This window comes from Podarcis gaigeae, assembly GCF_964106915.1.
Source record: "Podarcis gaigeae genome assembly, chromosome: 1".
NCBI lineage: Eukaryota > Metazoa > Chordata > Lepidosauria > Squamata > Lacertidae > Podarcis > Podarcis gaigeae.
Window position 1 is genome coordinate 4422502 of NC_139678.1, and position 20552 is coordinate 4443053.

A 20552-nucleotide genomic window follows, 5' to 3' on the forward strand; every position below is an offset into this window, starting at 1 on the left:
TTAGTCTGGGAACAGCACCAGAGGGTGTTCTTGGAGATGGTGACCTCTTGCTCCAAGATAAGAGTAGGAACAGGAAGATCCTTTTATGGTCAGAAGTACAGGAAGGAAAACCCTTTTATGGTCAAGAGTACCGGAGCAGGAACATCTGTGATGTCAACCTGCGTGTATAGGCTGACGTGGCTGGATTCCTATGGAAGGGGGAGAGGGTGCCTGGAAGATATATATACTGCATGAAATTTCTCATTTCTTTGGACTTGCTGTGGACTGACCACGCAAGTGCCTTTCTGCTGTTCTGAGGAGCAGAAATAAAGAACTGTTTCTCTGAACCAACCCTCGGTGTCATTTGACTTCCTTCCTCCTGTCCGGGAGCAACGCAGACCCAATCGTTGAACTCCAATAAGGCTACACCTAAACCAGTGAATGGCCAAACTTGGCCCTCCAGCTGTTTAGGGACTACAATTCTCATCATCCCTGACAGCTGGTCCTGTTAGCTAGAGATGATGGGAGTTGTAGTCCCAAAACAGCGGGAGGGCCAAGTTTGGCCATGCCTGACCTAAACGGTCTTGGCCCAGTGTACCTGAAGGAGTATGTCTGTCCCCATTATCCAGCCCGGACACTTGAGGCCCAGCTCTGAGGGCTCTCTGGCAGTTCTCTTGCTGTGAGGCAGGGTGGATAAATATCAATGATTTATTTTTAAAATAAAAAATTGGATTTTTAAAAATTAAAGCAGGTTTTTTTTAAATTTAAATCAATTTTTTAAATTTAAATTGTTTTTTTGTAATAAAATGCTTTTGGAGGAAAAATCTTTCTAAGGGTAGTTTTCTATTTAAGTTACATTATAGTCTATTTAAGTTACGTACGTTTTTCACGTGTGCTAAAACTCAGTCTTTTTTTAATAAAACAATTGTTTAGCCACATCAGTTAACAAACATATGCTATATTGTTATTGTTTTAGTTAAATAAATTGTTTACATTATTAAGGAACTGATTACCATATTTTTTGCACCATAACACTCACTTTTTTCCTCCTAGAAAGTAAGGGGATATGTCTGTGCGTGTTATGGAGCGAATGTCTACGGATGGTGGGGGGATCTGCTGCAGTCTTGAGCAGAGGATCCATGGTTCCCCTTCCTTCCCTCCTCCGTGGCTCGCTTTGAAACAGCAAAGTGGGAGAAGAGCCACTGAGTGGGGAGGAGAGAGGGACAGGGAGCCTGCTTGCTTTAAAAGAGCAAAGCAGGAGAGGAGAGGAGCCGCTTACACGAGTGTAAGCAGCTCCTGTCCGGTTGGCTCCTTTAAAGCAAGCAGGCTCTCTGTCCCTCTCTCCTCCCCACTCAGCTCGCTAAATAGCAGCAAAGTTTTTCAGCTCGCTAAGCCGGGTAGGTGGGAGAGAAGCAGAGCCTGCTTGCTTCAAAGGAGCAAAGCGGGAGAGGAGAGGACCCTTCTCCTCTTATACCCCTCGCCTGCATTATTAGCAGCATCCTTCTCCACCCACCCCACGCGTGTTCCTTGTCCCTTGAGTGCTTTTCCATCCCTCCCCACCTAAAACGTGGTTACAAAGCACAGATCCACATGGATCCTCAGGATTATTGCACAGGGTCACCCCAAATTCACCATCAGATCACATAGCATGTCCATGGCTACATCTTGCACCAAAAAAATCACGCACCCACTGTTGCCTGGGGCCGCAGTGGTGCAAAAATGTGGTTACAAAGCATGGATCCACATGGATCCTCAGGATTTTTGCATTGGGCTACCCCAAACTCACCATCAGATCACATGTCTGTGGCCACAGCATGAACCACAAAAATCATACATTCACTGTTTCATTTAGAATACTTTTTTTCTTGTTTCCCTCCTCTAAAAACTATGTGCGTGTTATAGAGCGAAAAATATGGTATTTTTCTCCTTCCAATAAAGCACAGCAGAAAAGTTATCTAAATATAAACAGTTAACTGATTAAATCTCATAATTTCATAATTACCTGTCTATGTATTTCTAATAATATGACCAAATCAGTAAATTTTTATATTGCAAAAGCTACTCTGAAAATTTATTATTATTTATTATTCATCTGATTGTAAATATTAAGACTACCAGCAAGAATGAGTCTTTCTGTAATTTTTTTTTATTTAAATCAAGTCTTACTGACTAGTGATTTAAATCAAATCCACCCTGCTGTGAGATTATAGGGAACCAGGTAGAGATTATAGGGAATCCACCCTGCTGTGAGATTATAGGGAACCAGGTTCTTGGTAGTGGCACCCACCCTGTGGAACACCCTCCCATCAATGAAATAAACAACTGCACAACTTTCTAAAGCAGGCATAGGCAAAGAATGGAGGCATAGGCCCTCCAGATGTCTGGGGACTACAAATCCCATCATCCCTAGCTAACAGGACCAGTGGTCAGGGATGATGGGAATTGTAGTCCCAAAAAACCCATCTGGAGGGCCGAGTTTGCCTATGCCTGTTCTAAAGCACGTGCTCTACCCACTGAGCCATACAGCCGTTCCCTACGCTTTGAAGTGGGCTGCCGACAAAACGCCCTCCCCCCCCCGTCAACCGCGCTACCTTCCTCCGCTGAGCCTCGGAAGATCGTCGTCACTGTCGTACCGCCTTGGATTGTCGAAGAAATAGGCGCGCGAGTTGTAGCTGTGGCTGTTTATCATTCCAGCCGGTGCCTGTTTGGTTAAAAGAGGCTGTTAGCTAAGTGAGCAAAACAGACAGCGATCTTAGAACATGGGTCTGAGGTGCAGACAGTCTTGGAAGCATCCCACTTAGGGGGAGATGGGGAGGAAAGTCTCTTTTAATTTCCTTTTCCTCTTTCAGTTGGGGGGGGGGGGAACCTTGCAGGATTTGCAACGTTTGCTTTGATGTAAAAATGTGTGGAGCTTAGCATTAGCTGAAAAAATAACTCGTTAAACGAATGTGCTGCCAAAGAACTGTAGCACACAGCCCCCTGTTCTGGAGTAAGCATATCAGTATGGAATGAATGATGCTTTGCAGGGTTAAAGAAAGCGAAAAATGGTGTAAAAAAGAGGTAATATACATTAGACACAACAACCTAGAAAGAGGAAATTTTTTAAGGTCTTAGGAATAAAGGAAAGAAGTCAGTATGTATATACACCGTATTTTGCACTTATAAGACGCACTTTCCCCCTCCTAAAAAGTACAGTGGTACCTGGGGTTACATACACTTCAGGTTACAGACGCTTCAGGTTACAGACTCTGCTAATCCAGACATATTACCTCAGGTTAAGAACTTTGCTTCAGGATGAGAACAGAAATTGCGCAGCGGCAGCGGGAGGCCCCATTAGCTAAAGTGGTACCTCAGGTTAAGAACAGTTTCAGGTTAAGAACGGACCTCCAGAACGAATTAAGTACTTAACCCGAGGTACTGCTGTAAGGGGAAATGTGTGTGCATCTTATGGAGCGAATGCAGGCGGGAGGCTCTGCTCAGCGCTCTCTTTAAAGAGCCGCATGGAGCGTGTGTGCGGTTCTTTGAGGCTTTTCCCCAAGGAGGGAGAAAGTCTGCCCTTCTCCCTCCTCGGGGAAAAGCCCCCAAGAGCTGCACCATAGCTCTCAACCGTCCCTTATTTGGCGGGAAAGCCCCTTATCCCAGCGCCGTGTCCCGCTGCTGTCCCTTATTGATGATGTCCCTTAAATTTCCCGGGTTTCAAAGGAAGCAGCTCCTCTCCCTCCCTCCCTGCCGGCCAGGGAGGAGGGAGGCTCCAACTGTGTTGCTTGGCTGCGTTGCTCACCCAATAAGGAGTCTGAGAACGACTGGGGGGTGGAGCTTGCATGCCTTGTGCCCATCAAATCGGCCGCGTTGCCTGGGGACTCGCCTTTGCTCAGCGCTTCCCAGCAGAGAGGTGACAGTGGTTTTCCTTGCTGCATCCCCTTTGCCGGGTTGCTGCGCTGTGGGAACCACCGCTTGAGGCTTCGTTTGGCTGCTGGCTGGGCTTTCTGCCTTTGGCTCGGAGGGGCTCAGAAATTGAACATACCTATGTTTTGAAAATCCCTTTTGGCTGCTGATCCCTTATTTTCGAGGCTGCTGGTCCCTTATTTTCTAATCAGTAAGTTGACAGCCATGGAGCCGCACACACACTCCCCGCGCTCTTTAAAGGGAGCGCGGCTCTTGGGGGATCCTTAGCCTCTCCTGGGCAAGGGGAGCCTTCATCCTGCTGCCCTGCGGAGGCTTCGCATGGCTATCCCTGGCTTTTGCGGGAGGTAGGTGAAGGGACAGAGCGCCTGGCTCTATCCCTTCCCCCACCTCCCAGAAAAGCCCCCAAGAGCTGCGCTCCCTTTAAAGAGTGTGCAGCTCTTCCGGGAGGTCGGGGGGAAGCCAGAGGCTTTCTTTTGCTGAAGCCAGGAGGGCAAAAGGGATCGGTGCGCACCGATCCTGGCTTCAGGGATAGCCCTGCAAAGCCTCCTGAGCGAAGATGGAGTAGCGCTCCCTCTTCGCTCAGGATGCTTTGCGTTCCTTTCTTATTTCTTGTTTTCCTCCCCTAAAAACTAGGTGCGTCTTATGGTCCGGTGTGTCTAATACAGCGAAAAATACGGTATGTATGTAATGATTAGCTTAGAATGATTATATGGTTTTATTTGTAGATGTGTTTCTGTTTTTTGTGTTCTTTTTTTCTCTTGTGTTTTTTTATTGTTTGTACTGTTTTATTTTGGATTCAATGGTTGTAATTTTTGTTGTTTTGCATTGAAAATAAAAATTAAAAAAGAAAAGAAAGAAATGTAGCGCACACACACACACCACCGCCAAAATCCTATTTTGGTGGGGTTTTATCTTACGCACAACAAATACAGATGTGCGCAACTCCCTCTCAGTTGTGAAATTTTGTTTTCCTCATGGTCTTCAATACCCCACCAAACTAATATTAAACCTCTCTTGCGTATACTGTGCTGCTTCTTGCCACTTCCATTACTTCCGCTCTATCAATTTGTTTGATTTGCTTCAACAAAATCTTTTAAAAAAATAATCATTTCCTTTCGAAGCGGTCTTCACAGTTTGAGGGGCACGCTCTGTTTTTAACTGGGAAAAGTAGATGATCCGTGCAAACCCTGCGTGATCGTACCAAGTTCTGTGCGATCCTCTGAGCCCGGAAGAAGAGAACCAGGAATGTTGTAGGGACAAATTCCCAGAGGAACAAGACGACCCCAAAAACCACGTATTCTTCGCTTCCGGCTTCGTCGCCTCGAACCTGCGGGAACAGGGCATGGATTCAAGTCCAGCACTCAAGGAGAGGTTACAGTGGCCAGGGGCCAGCATACCTTTTCAGTAGGGGGCTGGTCCACTGTCCCTCTGACTATATTTTTTGGGGGGATAAATGAACGAATTCCTATGCCCCACAAATAAGCCAGAGGTGTATTTTAAATAAAAGCACACATTCTACTCCTGTAAAAACACCAGGCAGGTCCCACAAATAACCCAGAGATGTATTTTATGAATAAAAGGACACATTCCGCTCATGTGAAAACACGCTGATTCCTGGACTGTCCGGGGGCCGGATTTAGAAGGCGATTGGGCTGGATCCGGCCCCCAGGCCTTAGATTTGCCTACTCATGTGCTACGCTGCGTCTGGGACTGTCCTTGATGACTGTCCTACGAGTACAGACTTCCATTGCGGGACACCTCTTATTTAGAAGATTCAGGAACGATAAGAGAGAAGGTACTTTTCAACATGGTGCACAGTTAAACTATGGACCTCATTGCCACAGGAGGCCGTGACGGCCACCACCTTAGATGATAAATTAATAATAATAATAATAATAATAATAATAATAATAATAATAATTTATTTATACCCCACCCATCTGGCTGGGTTTCCCCAGCCACTCTGGGCAGCTTCCTACAGAATATTAAAATACAACTATCTATTAAACATTAAAAGCTTCCCTAAACAGGGCTGCCTTCAGATGTCTTCTAAAAGTCTGGTAGTTGTTTTTCTCTTGGACATCTGATGGGAGGGCGTTCCACAGGGCGGGTGCCACCACCGAGAAAGCCCTCTGCCTGGTTCCCTGTAACCTCACATCTCGCAGGGAGGGAACCGCCAGAAGGCCCTCGGCGCTGGACCTCAGTGTCCGGGCAGAATGATGGGGGTGGAGACGCTCCTTCAGGTATACTGGATTGAGGCCGTTTAGGGCTTTAAAAGTCAGCACCAACACTTTGAATTGTGCTTGGAAACGTACTTTTGGGCTTTAAAAGAGGATTGGACAAGTTCATGGAGGAGGAGAGGGCTATCGAGGGCTGCTAGCCACAAAGGCTGTGCTCTGCCCCTACAGTTGGAGGCAGCAAAGCTGAATACCAGTTGCTGGAAACGACCTTGGAGCGGGTCTTGTGTTCGAATCCTGTCTGTGGGTTTCCCACAGGCATCTGCTCAGTCAATGGATTTCTGGACTAGACGGGCCACCGACTCTTATTCTGTTCTTATATGGAAATTCGGAAACACCTGGATCAAGCCCACTGACCTTATCCGAAAGGCTATCCCAGCCATAGTTGAAGGGGCTGGGCATGTGGTCCGGCGAGATCGCCACCGCCACCAGGTTATAGAAAGCCCTCGAGGAATACAGGAGGAGGACGACAGAACCCACAAGCAAGGCTTGGCAGACAGATGTGCCCTAGTTTTTTTTCAAAAAGAAAAACACATATACACAGAAAAGGGGCATTAAAAATACAGCAAGTTGGTGCTCCGATCTTTCTTCTTAAGTGGTTGTTTTTACGCTGGGTAAATTGTTCATGTGAGAACTGAACCGGAAGAGCTGTTCATCTTTCTTTCTTTTAAGAAAAACAGCTTTTAAATATTTGAACATGCCAAGTTCACAAAGAATCAGATGCAACAGAGAAGGAATCTCTTACTCTACCAGCCTCGAAGATGGAGAGGATGCTCTTACTATTTTATTTTTTGGCCCAGACACTTATCGTATTTTTTGCTCTATAAGACTCACTTTTTCCCCTCCTAAAAAGTAAGGGGAAATGTGTATGTGTGTTATGGAGTGAATGCAGGCTGTGCAGCTATTCCAGAAGCCGGAACAGCAAGAGGGATTGCTGCTTTCGCTGCGCAGCGATCCCTCTTGTTGTTCTAGCTTCTGAGATTCAGAATAATTTTTTTCTTGTTTTCCTCCTGCAAAAACTAGGTGCATCTTATGGTCTGGTGCATCTTATAGAGCGCGGAAAACGGTATTTTCAGACATGAGATAAAAGCAACCAGTTTAGGCAAGGAGCGAGGGTGTGGTGGAGCCGAGACGCCATGTCCTTAGAGATCATCGCCCAGGGTAGAGACCTGTCTGTTCTCGCTTCGGTTAAGCCCGTAAAGCTCCGTGCACAACGGACTGTGCTCCATGAATAATCTATGCTAATTGATGCAAATTTATTCAGAGCTACTTTGGTGTGTTTTTTTGCCGGTTCCGTACGGGTAGCCTGCTCTTCCAAAACCAGATACGTGTTGGAACTTGTGAAATGGGCTGCAGGGTCACGGAACGTTCACCAACATTCCACAGAGGCATGAAAGGGAAAGAGTCACAGAGGCAGGCAGCGTCCATAAAAAGAGTTGTGGATGGGCAGGGAAATGAAAGTGGCTCTTGCTCTGCTGTCAGACTCAATAATAATAATTATTATTGTAATTTATTATTTGTATCCCGCCCACCTGGCTGGGTTTCCCCAGCCACTCTGGGTGGCTTCCAGCAAAAGATTAAAAGTACATTAAATCACCGGTCATTAAAAACATCCCTAAACAGGGCTGCCTTCAAATGTCTTCTAAACATCAGAAAGTTGTTTATTTCTTTGACATTTGATGGGAGGGTGTTCCACAGGGCGGGTGCCACTACCGAGAAGGCCCTCTGCCTGGTTCCCTGTAACTTCGCTTCTCGCAATGAGGGAACTGCCAGAAGGCCCTCGGAGCTGGACCTCAGTGTCTGGGCAGAATAATGGGGGTGGAGATGCTCCTTCAGGTCTACTGGGCCGATGCCATTTAGGGCTTTAAAGGCCAGCACCAACACTTTGACTTGTGCCCGGAAACGTACTGGGAGCCAATGTAGATCTTCTATGACCGGTGTTATATGGTCTCGGCGGCCACTCCCAGTCACCAGTCTGGCTGCCACATTCTGGATTAGTTGGAGTTTCCAGGTCACCTTCAAAGGTAGCCCCATGTAGAGCGCACTGCAGTAGTCCAAGCGAGAGATAACTAGAGCATGTACCACTCTGTCGAGACAGTCTGTGGACAGGTAGGGTCTCAGCCACCTGAGAGCCAGTGTGGTGTAGTGGTTAAGAGCTGTAGTCTCGTAATCTGGGGAACCAGGTTCGCTTCCCTGCTCCTCCACCTGCAGCTGCTGGGTGACCTTGGGCTAGTCACACTTCTCTGAGTCTCTCAGCCCCACTCACCTCACAGAGTGTTTGTTGTTGGGGAGGAAGGGAAAGGAGACTGTTAGCCGCTTTGAGACTCCTTAAAGGGAGTGAAAGGCGGGATATCAAATCCAAACTCTTCTTCTTCTTCAGCCTGCTTAGCAGCTGAAGCTGATAAACAGCTGAACTGGACACAGAATTAACCTTCGCCTCCATGGACAGCTGTAAAATTCATGATAATTTGCTGTTTTAGGGGTCGTTTTTAAAAGTCTGGAACGGATTAATCCATTTTGCATTCCTCTCTATGGGAAACCATGCATTGGTTTTGGAACGCTTTGGTTTTGGAACGGACTTCTGGAACGGATTAAGTTTGAGAACCAAGGTAATAATAAATAATGTTGTTGTTGTTGTTGTTTAGTCGTTTAGTCGTGTCCGACTCTTCGTGACCCCATGGACCAGAGCACGCCAGGCACTCCTGTCTTCCACTGCCTCCCGCAGTTTGGTCAGACTCATGTTTAATAATAATAATAATAATAATAATAATAATTTATTATTTATACCCCGCCCTTCTGGCTGTACCACTGTACACAAAGGAAATGAGCACTTCAGTGTTAAAGCTGGCCTTGCCTCTACACCCTGCTGTGTGGCAGATTCCAATATTCAGGTACAATTCAGTTTTCCACTTTAACAACCACACCCTAACTTTGCGGAGACCAGCCGCTCAACGTCACTCCTTGGAAATGGGAGACTTTAAGGCGAGGGAAAACAACAACAACAGCAACAACAACAACAACAAACCAACCCACCAACCCACCTCCCTTACCTTGGACTCAAGGTAAGCATTGGCCGATGACATTTTGGACATCTTGCACATGAAACAGGCTAGCAGCACGGCGCAGAGAATGAAGAGGCTGTCGTTGATCAGTGCCCGGATGAACACCGTCCACCGCAGCTGGTCCTCAGGGAGGTCGGCGTGCGCCAGCAATGCACACGTCAAATTCACAAAGACGAAGAGGAGGCTGGTGAGGATGGAGCCCACGTACAGGGTGGCCCTGGAAACGGAAACAGAAGGTTATTCCATCCGTGTCCCAACATGGAGGCCTTCTGGTCATTGGACCGCAGTTCCTGTCTTGCTTGATGTTCTGGGAGGAACAGGACATAGCCAGGGCCGGATTTAGGTTTGATGAGGCCCTCAGCTACTGAAGGTAATGGGGCCCTTTATATGTCCAGCTGTCCTTTGTCAACAAATTGCCACTGTTTTTTGTGTTGAATATATGCTATATGGTAATTTATGGACCTGATAGGTATCTAAAGCCATTGGCACATAACAGTCCATGCAGAATGTAGGCACCCTATACAGTGGTACCCCGCAAGACGAATGCCTCGTAAGACGAAAAACTCGCTAGACGAAAGAGTTTTCCGTTTTTTGAGTCGTTCCGCAAGACGAATTTCCCTATGGGCTTGCTTCGCAAGACGAAATGTCTTGCAAGTTCTTGCGAGTTTGTTTCCTTGTTCTTAAAGCTGCTAAGCCGCTAAGCCGTTAATAGCCGTTAAGCCACTAATAGCCGCTAATAGCCATGCTTCGCAAGACGAAAAAACCGCAAGACGAGGAGACTCGTGGAACGGATTAATTTCGTCTTGCGAGGCACCACTGTATATAGAAAGGAGCAAACCAGTGATGTTTGAGGGAGCAGGCTAGCAGGTGGGGCCCATGACTTACATCACAGGAGCCTACACAACACAAAACACTGTTGCTGTATGTAGGTTTTATTTCATTTGTTTTTTATCTTATATTTTGGAGATGTACAGCCAGGTTTTCTTCCTTTAAATTTTTTTGGGGGGCCCCAAGAGAGTGGGGCTCTAAACTATAGCTTGTTTAGCTTATACGTAAATCCAGCACTGGGAGTCGTAATCCCATTTAACAACTCTTGGGTTGGGGCTACTGGCTAAAAGGTTTCAATTTTGGTTCCTCGGTTTTGTTTTCGTCGGGGTGGGGTTGGTTAAATGTTTAGTTGGATGTTATTTTAATTTGGGTATAGATGTAAACTGTTTATTCTTATTCTTGGTTTCTATTGGTTGATTTATGGTCTGTATAAGAGATTGCGGTTTTTTTGTTTTTTATTTTGATAAGAATTTTTATTAGTTTTCAATTACAACAATCCAATAGCCTCACTATAACAATGCCAATTATAATGCAATTAATAATAGCAATCATTGAGATGCCAAATTATACAATTTAGGTGCCCCCCCACATGCTAGAATTAATGGTTTGATGATTTTCTTTGTTTCTGCATTTCAAAATCTGATAAATTTTAATAGATGTTCTGGTTTTTTATGTTTAATGTTTTATTATGTTTTTATATACCCTGTAAGCCACCCAGAGTGGCTGGGGAAACCCAGTCAGATGGGCAGGATGAAAATATTTTTTAAATTTATATTTATTATATTTATTTATATTTATATTTATAATATTTATATTATTATAGCGATACCTAGAAGACCAGGTTGGCTATTCCTGCCTTAGGGCGCAGTAAGACATTAGCTGCAGGAGACAAAGGGGAAGGAAAGGGGGCAGAGAGGACCCCAGTGGGGCGAGATGGAAGCCAAGTGGGGAAAGAAATCTGTTCAAGTACAGAGCGTTAAAAGCCAAACAAGTTCAAGATCCATCAGTATTACAAAAGATAAAGCGCTCTCAAAACCTGTGGGTTGTATTCAGCATAGCAATAAGGTGAATGGCCTATCAACAGAAGGATTTATCCTTGTGCTATGGAATATTCTCCCTTTCTCTCCCTAAATCCACTCTGTTTCTTTTAATTTTAACTCTTAAAATTTTTTTTATTGATTTATTAGCAACAACAAGTGCAAACAGACAGAAAACAAAGAATCAAAGATTTAAACCATAAAAGCATTGGCAGGCTGGAAGGTCAAAGATACCACACAGCTCCAAAGGGAGAATAAATAAACCCATACAAATATCCCATTAACAAACAATTAAGCTTAATAAAAGTATTCCCCACCAGTGAGTTCCATGACTGAGGATAAAGGCGCTATATAGTCTCAAATGAACTGGACATTTGTACATACTGATGGCACTGAGTAACTATGTGCCTCTAGATTTGTATAAGAAATAAAATAACCCCATGTATTATTTTTTTTAAAAAAGGGGCATTTGAGCTCTCTCCTTCATATACTTTTGGTTTATCAGATGTCTTCTCAAAAAGGGGCATTTATCCAACCCCTTGAATACCAGCAATCCGAACTATTATAATAATTTTTTTTTTTTTTATACCCTGCCCTTCCCGGTTTAAAAACCGGGCTCAGGGCTGCTAACAGCAAATATAAACACTGATTAAAATGCGACTTAAAAACAGCATAAAATACAACATAAACTGCAGCATCAATATCAATGAAATTAAAAAATCCAGGGTTCATTTTGGGGGTGGGGGTGGAAATCCCAGTCCGTAGACACTGAATGATCACCAGGGCTAACTGGCCAAGTTGGTCCTATTAGGGGCGGCAAGGAGACCAGGGAAGAATTTACTGTATTTTTTGCCCTATAGGACACACTTTTCCCCCTCCAAAAATGAAGGGGAAATGTGTGTGCATCCTATGGAGCGAATGCGGGCTTTCGCTGAAGCCTGGATAGCGAGAGGCGTCGGTGCGCACCAAGTTCCCTCTGCGCTCCGAAGGCCTCGGGTTCCTTTTGCTGAAGCTGGGAGAGCAAGACTCTCCTGGCTTCAGCCAAAGGAACCCGAAGCCTTTGGAGCGGTGTGCGAGATCCCGCAGTGCTCCAAAGGCTTCAGCTACGCACCTGCCTGGAAGCCAGAGGAGAAACAGAAGGGTCTCCTTCTGTTTCTTCTCCAGCTTTGCTTTAAGGGGCGCTGCGCAGTTCTCCTTCGCAGGAGAGGCGCTGCGCAGAGAGGGAGAAGTGCGCAGTGCCCCTTCAGCCATGCACCTGCCCTGGCTTCTGCCTTAGCTGCGCGCAGCCTCTTCGGGCAGGGGAAGCCTTCATCCCACTGCCCTGAAGAGGCTTGGCGCGGTTATCCCAGAAGCCAGAACAACCACACGGTATCCCAGAAGCCAGATCCCTCTTGCTATTCTGGCTTCTGGGATTCAAAATATTTTTTTTTCTTGTTATCCTCCCTCCCAAACTAGGTGCGTCTTATCATCTGGTGCATCCTATAGAGCGAAAAGTACGGTAAATGTGGGGTCCCCGAAAGGGGAAAAGGGAATAGAGGATCAGGCTTATTCAAATTGTAGGCCAGGCGGAATAGCTCTGTCTTGTTAGAATAAAAGGTCCTCCAAGATTTGGCAAGATTTTTCTCACCTTAACCCCTAATTTTTTCTGGGGGTTTCCCCAACCCTCCGGAGCAGATTTGGGGTTGGTGCAGTTTGCATGTACAGAACAGTTAAGAGGGAGGAATTCCCACTTCGCTAAGGCATAAAATTAGTTGAGTACGTCCCCATGAATCCACTTGGCTTTGCCAAGAGAGCACCATCTGCTTCAGCTGTGCTACAATTATGTATAGGAAGCCACAGCAAGAGTGCTGGGAACCTGTATTGGACTCCAAATCCCATCAGCCCTGGCCAGCATGGCCAATGGTCAAAGCTGACACGAGCTGTAGTCCCAAAGACCTGGGAGGCACCAGGTTCCTCCTTCCCAAACAGGATTGCTCCGAAATGCAGGCCACGTTGAAATGAAAGAAAGGAAGAAAAGTTGCGCTTTTTTGAAACCGTGTTTTTATGCCAAGAAGGCTGAGCGGCTCGGACGCCGCTGCAGACCCTTTATCAAGCCACGTTGATTCATCAGCGGCAAATTTTAACCTGTGATTAAAACCTGTGGTAACTAATTTATTGGGACACGGGTGGCGCTGTGGGTTAAACCACAGAGCCTAGGACTTGCCGATCAGAAGGTCGGCGGTTTGAATCCCCATGACGGATTGAGCTCCCGTTGCTTGGTCCCTGCTCCTGCCAACCTAGCAGTTCGAAAGCACGTCAAAGTGCAAGTAGATAAATAGGTACCACTCCGGCAAGAAGGTAAACGGCGTTTCCATGCGCTGCTCTGGTTTGCCAGAAGCGGCTTAGTCATGCTAGCCACATGACCCGGAAGCTGTACGCCGGCTCCCTCGGCCTATAAAGCGAGATGAGCGCTGCAACCCCAGAGTCGTCTGTGACTGGACCTAATGGTCAGGGGTCCCTTTACCTTTCCCTAATTTATTACAAGGCACCCCCCCCCAAAGGTTAGACTCACTTGTATTTGTTGAATTCGGCAGCACACTTCACTTTGAAGATCACCTGTTCAGAAAGAGAGAAAATGTGGGTTGGGTGACGTTTTCCCCTATTCCATCATAGGGCTCCCGCCAGATAGCCTTTACGTTGTGCATTCATGACGATGTACCAGTGATTCTTCAACACCAACTTCGTTGGACTGGTCATGTTGTGCGGAGGCCTGATTATCGTTTTCCAAAGCAACTACTCTATTCTGAACTTAAAAATGGAAAGCATAATGCTGGTGGTCAGCAAAAGAGGTTTAAAGACTCTCTCAAGGCAAATGTAAAAAAATGTAGTATAAACACTAACAACTGGGAAACACTGGCCTGCGAGCGCTCCAGTGGGAGAACAGCCTTGACCAAAGGTGTCATGGGCTTTGAAGACACTCGAACTCAAGACGCAAGGGAGAAACATGCTAGGAGGAAGGCACACTTGGCAAATTCACACCGTGATCAACTCCTGCCCAGAAACCTATGTCCCACCAATGTGGAGGGACGTGTGGATCCAGAATTGGCCTCCAGTCACTTATGGACTGACTGTTAAAACTGTGTTTATGGAAGACAATCTTATTTGGCTACAAGTGATCGCCAAAGAAGAACAACTTATCCCCATGATGCACGAGGAAACCAGGAGCTGTTTTCTTTTGAATTTTCTGCTAGGTATGAGTCCTAGTGAGTACTTTGCCCCAGTGTTCCAGCATCCACACTGACAGCTTCAGCTGCTGCTTCGATCTGGAGAAATTTGAATTTTGGAGCCTAGCTGTGCTCCTGGTCACGTCTAGGTTTGAGTAGTGCGAGTTAAGGACATAAGAACCACCTGCTGTGTTAAGTTGCGGGTGAACATACCAAACACAGCGATTCTTCAGACAACTCTTGTTTATTCACAGGCCAGAACTGAACTGAAGGGTTCAGCCAGCCTGCTTATATAGAGCTCAACTACAACGCAACAGTAACAACTTTCTGTAACTATCCAATCACTGAAAGTCACTTTCAATCCCTTATTTGCATATGTGGACCTGAGTGAAAACTATCTACAGTATCCCCCTGCTGGCCCAGGGTGAGAACTTCAGTACATAACATGCTGGATCTGGCCCGTCGCCCCTCCAGCCCAGCACCCCATTATCACAGTGGCCGACCAGTGGCTGTGGAAAACCAGCAAGCAGGATTCGAGCACAAGAGCCCTTTTCTCCACTTATTTTGTCAGGAGTCAGGCAGAAGTCAACAATAAAACAATAAGATGCTTGGCAAACCCTCACCATGTTCAACTCCCACCCGGAAACCAATGTCCCCACTGTGGAAGGATGTGTGGATCCAGAATTGGCCTCCACAGTCACTTATGGACTCACTGTTAAAACTGTGTTTATGGAAGACAATCTTAGCTACGAGTGATCGCCAAAGAAGAAGACGATAAGCAAGCCCGTGTTGAGGATGAAGGAAGTCAATTATTAGAAGAAAAGAAGAACTGAAATACGGTATATATTTATATTACTGATTATTTGTTTTGTTTAAGTTTTCGTACGTTATCACGTTTTATTTGTATTTTCTTATTTGGTGTTTTGTTGTTCTTTGTTTTCTTTTGATTCTGTACTATTGTTTTCATGTTTAGTTCGACAAGTGTGTGTATGTGCTGTAAATAAACTCAATATAAAAACTAAAAACTAAAGCAAGCCCGCTTTGTGTACTGTTTGTGCCTGCAGAAGTTTCAGGGCAGGCATAACACTTTGTTTCATAGATTTGTGGAGTTGGAAGGGACCCCCAGCTTCATCCAGCCGAACCCCTTGCAATGCAGGTTTCGGATCCTCCTTAAAGGTAAAGGTAAAGGTACCCCTGCCCGTACGGGCCAGTCTTGACAGACTCTGGGGTTGTGCGCCCATCTCACTCAAGAGGCCAGGGGCCAGCGCTGTCCGGAGACACTTCCGGGTCACGTGGCCAGCGTGACATTGCTGCTCTGGTGAGCCAGAGCCGCACACGGAAACGCCGTTTACCTTCCCGCTGGTAAGCGGTCCCTATTTATCTACTTGCACCCGGAGGTGCTTTCGAACTGCTAGGTTGGCAGGCGCTGGGACCGAGCAACGGGAGCGCACCCCGCCGCAGGGATTCGAACCGCCGACCTTTCGATCGGCAAGTCCTAGGCGCTGAGGCTTTAACCCACAGCGCCACCTGCGTCCCTCGGATCCTCCTTACTGCGGAGTAAATCCACAATACAGCCTTCACTTAGGGAAACAAGGCCAGAAACACACTCCCTTTTCCTTCTTAACGAATATAAGAGCCTTCTGGATGAGAACAAAGTCCCAGCTAGCCCATCCATCCTCTTGTGGCTTACGGCCCTCGTATTTATGGGACCGCCTCTCCTGGTATGCCCTGCAGAGGTCCTTAAAGTCCATGAATAATCATAGTTTAGAGGTCCCGAGCCCTAAGGAAGTCAGACTATCCTCCACCAGGGCCAGGGCCTTCTCAGTGAAGGCTCCGACCTGGTGGAATGCTCTGTCCCATGAGAGCAGGGCCCTGCAGGTTTTAACCTCCTTCCACTGGGCCTGTAAGACAGAGCTATTCTGGCTGTCTTTGAACTTAGCCTGATCTTTTATTCCCCTTCCTTCCCTCCCCCTCCCCTTTTATGAAAATTCCCCTCTCTGGGATCCCACAGCTAATTCTCCCCCGGTCTCCTCGCTGATCCAAACAGGACTAATTTAGCCAGCTAGCCCTGGTGATCATCTAATGTTTATTGGATGGATTTCCCCCCTAAATTGATTTTTGAATTCTGAATTTATTGTTATCCACATTTTATACTGTATTTTATGCTGTTTTTTGTTGCATCAATTAAGTGTTTTAAATTTGTTATTAGCCGCCCTGAGCCCAGTTTTCTGAACCGGGAAGGGCAGGGTATAAATAAAAATTTATTATTATTATTCTCACAGTCACCAACCAGATACCTATGTTGAGAACCCTGAAACCAGGATTGGTGCTGGTAGCAACAGAGAGCCCAAACCTCCATGAATTTCTCCAATCTTTTTGAAGCCAAGCTGTTGGCCAGTTTGGTAAAATTCAGAGTTGAACCAAGCCTGAAGGACAGCAGCCCTTTCTATTGACTGCCCTGAATCTTCCGGCATTCAGTTCGACTGGCTGGCTCTGAGTTCTAGTATTAAGAGAGAAATAAAAATATTCTCTCTAACCACTTCCTCTATGCTTAATTTTACAGTTCTGTCAGGCCCCACCTTGCTCACCTTCTCGCTAAGCTAAAAAGCCCATAATCAGGGGCAAAACTAGGCTTTATTTGACCCGAGTCAAAGATCCAGTTTGCCACACACCCCAAGCGCATTTGTGTACACACACAGCGGCTGGGAACCTCAATGGCGTCTCTCTGGGGCTTCACTCGGGGCAAAACCCCCTGGCAAATCCCACTCCCCCCCCCCCAGCTATTGTTGTTTAGTCGTTTAGTCGTGTCCGACTCTTCGTGACCCCCTGGACCAGAGCATGCCAGGCACTCCTGTCTTCCACTGCCTCCCACAGTTTGGTCAAACTCATGCTGGTAGCTTCAAGAACACTATCCAACCATTTCGTCCTCTGTCGCCCCCTTCTCCTTGTGCCCTCCATCTTTCCCAACATCAGGGTCTTTTCCAGGGAGTCTTCTCTTCTCAGGAGGTGGCCAAAGTATTGGAGTCTCAGCTTCAGGATCTGTCCTTCCAGTGAGCACTCAGGTCTGATTTCCTTCAGACTGGATCAATTCTTCAGCGATCAGCCTTCTTTATGGTTGGTCCAGCTCTCACTTCCATACATCACTCCTGGGAAAACCATGGCTTTAACTATATGGGCCTTTGTTGGCAAGGTGATGTCTCTGCTTTTTAAGATGCTGTCCAGGTTTGTCATTGCTTTTCTCCCAAGAAGCAGGCGTCTTTTAATTTTGTGACTGCTGTCACCATCTGCAGTGATCAGGGAGCCCAAGAAAGTAAAATCTCTCACTGCCTCCATTTCTTCCCCTTCTGTTTGCCAGGAGGTGATGGGACCAGTGGCCATGATCTTTGTTTTTTTGATGTTGAGCTTCAGACCATATTTTGCGCTCTCCACTTTCACCCTCATTCAAAGGTTCTTTAACCCCCCAGCTATGGCACTGCCCAAATGTTGAAACTTTTCATCTTTGGAGAGTTGCTCCATCTCTGTGATTTTTGCTGTTGTTTTCTGAGCGTTTTTCAGCTGTGCAATATCCTTTCTGCAGTGAGCTGACCAGAACGGCACGCAGTATTCCAAGTGTGGCGGCACCGTAGGTTTGTGTAATAACGTTTCGCAGACTGGTACAGACACATATGCACACACAGTGCTGTGCGCATGCGCATGAGAGCCAAAAATAATAATGCCTGAAAGCAAAGAAAGCCGAAATACTGAATATTTGAAAAGGGAAACCATGAGAATGGACTGCTGAAGGAGAAAGGCTTTTGGCCTCATCTAACTGCAGGGACCTAGGCAGCATCTTAAAAAGCAGAGACATCAACTTGCCAACAAAGGTCCGTATAGTAAAAGCTATGGTTTTCTTAGTAGTGATGTATGGAAGTGAGAGCTGGACCATAAAGAAGGCTGATCGCCAAAGAATGGATGCTTTTGAATTCTGGTGCTGGAGGAGACTCTGGAGAGTCCCATGGACTGCAAGAAGATCCAACCTCTCCATTCTGAAGGAAATCAGCCCTGAGTGCTCACTGGAAGGACAGATCCTGAAGCTGAGGCTCCAATACTTTGGCCACCTCATGAGAAGAGAAGACTCCCTGGAAAAGACCCTGATGTTGGGAAAGATGGAGGGCTCAAGGAGAAGGGGACGACAGAGGATGAGATGGTGGGACAGTGTTCTTGAAGCTACCAGAATGAGTTTTACCAAACTGCTGGAGGCAGTGGAAGACAGGAGTGCCTGGCGTGCTCTGGTCCACGGAGTCACGAAGAGGCGGACACAACTAAACGACTAAACAACAACAACAACAAAGCTGCAAGGATCGTCTTATGGGTATGCAAAAATGCAGAGCTGCCGAGGAAGGGAAGAAGAGAAACAGGGAGGGGAATTGTGCAAACGGCAAAGTGTTTTGCTCTGCACACGCTCGAGTTCCTGCTTCCCAGCTGTGGTGCTCTGGGCAAGCTAAAGAATTTTCTACAAAGGAGATGGTGGCAGTGGTGGTTTCTGCTTAATCATTCCCTGGCAGAAGACAAACTGGCATTCTTGGGCAACGCAAAGCTTCATGACTCAGTATTCCAGATCTGTAAAAGGGACCCGTTCTCCAGCAAAATCTTCACTGTAGCCCATGGAATTGGGGCAAGCTCCCAATATGTGAGATTATTAATTATTATCATTATTATTATTATTATTACCGTATTGGCCTGAATATAAGCCTCACCTTTTTCCCAAATTCTGACCATGAAAAGTTAAAGCGCGGCTTAAATTCGTGACCTTACAAAAACCGGCTTTTACGATATCGCTGCTGAAACAGACATATGGCAAAACAGAATGGGTTTGAGTGCCTGCAGAATTTTAAGGGAGTGGCTTGTATTCGGGTGCAGCTTATATTCGGGCCAATACGGTATTATTTAATTCAACTTATACACTTCCGTATTCCCGGAGGTCTCAGGGCAGTTCACAACAAGACCACAACATATAAAATCAAACCAAAAGCACAAACCCAATACCCCCCCCCACAAAACCACATTCTAAAAGGTCAATAAGATCAACCAAAGGCCTGGTTAAAAAGGAACGCTTTTGCCTGGCGCCTAAAGGTGTGTGATATAGGCGTCAGGCGAACTTCCCTGGGGAGAGCATTCCACAGACAGGGAGCCACCACAGAGAAGGCCCTGTTCTTGTGTTGCCGCCCTCTGGACCTCTAGAGAAGGGGGCACACATCCATGCATTTTTTTTGTTCCCAGTTACACCTCAGTTGCAGTTTGGATTGCAATGGCTTGATCTCCCCATCCCTGACTCCTGAATTTTTACGTGGCAACAACTCCTTGGGGACTTCTCCAAAATCTCTCTGCAAATATGCACAAGCTTGAGCAATGGTCTTCCTTTCTGAGTAAGTGTGCGCAGGATATGCTCGGGGTTAATCATCAGTCTCAAGTCTTCCTTTTCTCTTTGATACTGTCTGTCCATGCAGCCAGATTTTTAGACCAGTTCCCCCAATCAATCTCTAGGGACTGAAGTTAAGACTCCTTGCTCTGTAGTTAACTTGAGATGTGAATTCATAGCTCATAGAGTTCAGGAGGAGGCAATTGCGGCAGATTCTACCTCAAGCTGCCGTTTTGAAAGCTGGCTTCACCCTTCGAGTCTGGTTGAAGAGGAGGACCCTGCAAGCTTCAGATCAGGGAGACATTGCCCCCTCCTACAGAACTAGTGCTTCTAATCTGCAGATTTGATTTTAAAGAGCTGTTACATCAGTTAACCCTGTAGTCTAAAGTCAACAGGCCTGCCTCGCTGCTGCACCCCATAATATATCAGCTCAATCTTTAGACCTGCAAACAAACTGAATGCAGTTTAAAAAATGTGGAGTGCAGATATACCTAGGAGATCACTGTGAGACAGAAGGATCTCTGTCCTTCTCTAAACTCATTGGTCTCAAGCCGCTCTGCTTGGCTCCCTATGCTTCCAGATCCTTAATTAACACTAGATTCTGAGGGGAACACCATGGAGAAAAAGCTTGTCCAATACTGTATTTTTTGCTCTATAACTCACTTTTTCCCTCCTAAAAAGTAAGGGGAAATGTGTGTGCGTCTTATGGAGCGAATGCAGGCTGCACAGCTATCCCAGAAGCCAGAACAGGAAGAGGGATCGCTACTTTCACTGCGCAGCGATCCCTCTTGCTGTTCTGGCTTCTGAGATTCAGAATGTTTTTTTTCTTCTTTTCCTCCTCCAAAAACTAGGTGCGTCTTGTGGTCTGGTGCGTCCTATAGAGCGAAAAATACGGTACATTT

At 46.2% G+C, this 20552-nt stretch overlaps 1 protein-coding gene across 1 annotated transcript in view; it reads right to left on the bottom strand.

Moving 5' to 3' along the window:
• GPR137C (G protein-coupled receptor 137C) overlaps window positions 1–20552 on the bottom strand; it is a 28349-nt gene that overhangs the window by 4141 nt on the left and 3656 nt on the right. Inside the window, exons 2-6 of the mRNA XM_083737122.1 lie at window positions 13601–13644; window positions 9173–9401; window positions 6480–6629; window positions 5087–5212; window positions 2571–2680 (exon numbers count right to left, since the gene is read on the bottom strand). Of these exons, the coding sequence (XP_083593248.1) occupies window positions 2571–2680; window positions 5087–5212; window positions 6480–6629; window positions 9173–9401; window positions 13601–13644 (659 nt within the window). The remainder of the gene's footprint in view (window positions 1–2570; window positions 2681–5086; window positions 5213–6479; window positions 6630–9172; window positions 9402–13600; window positions 13645–20552) is intronic.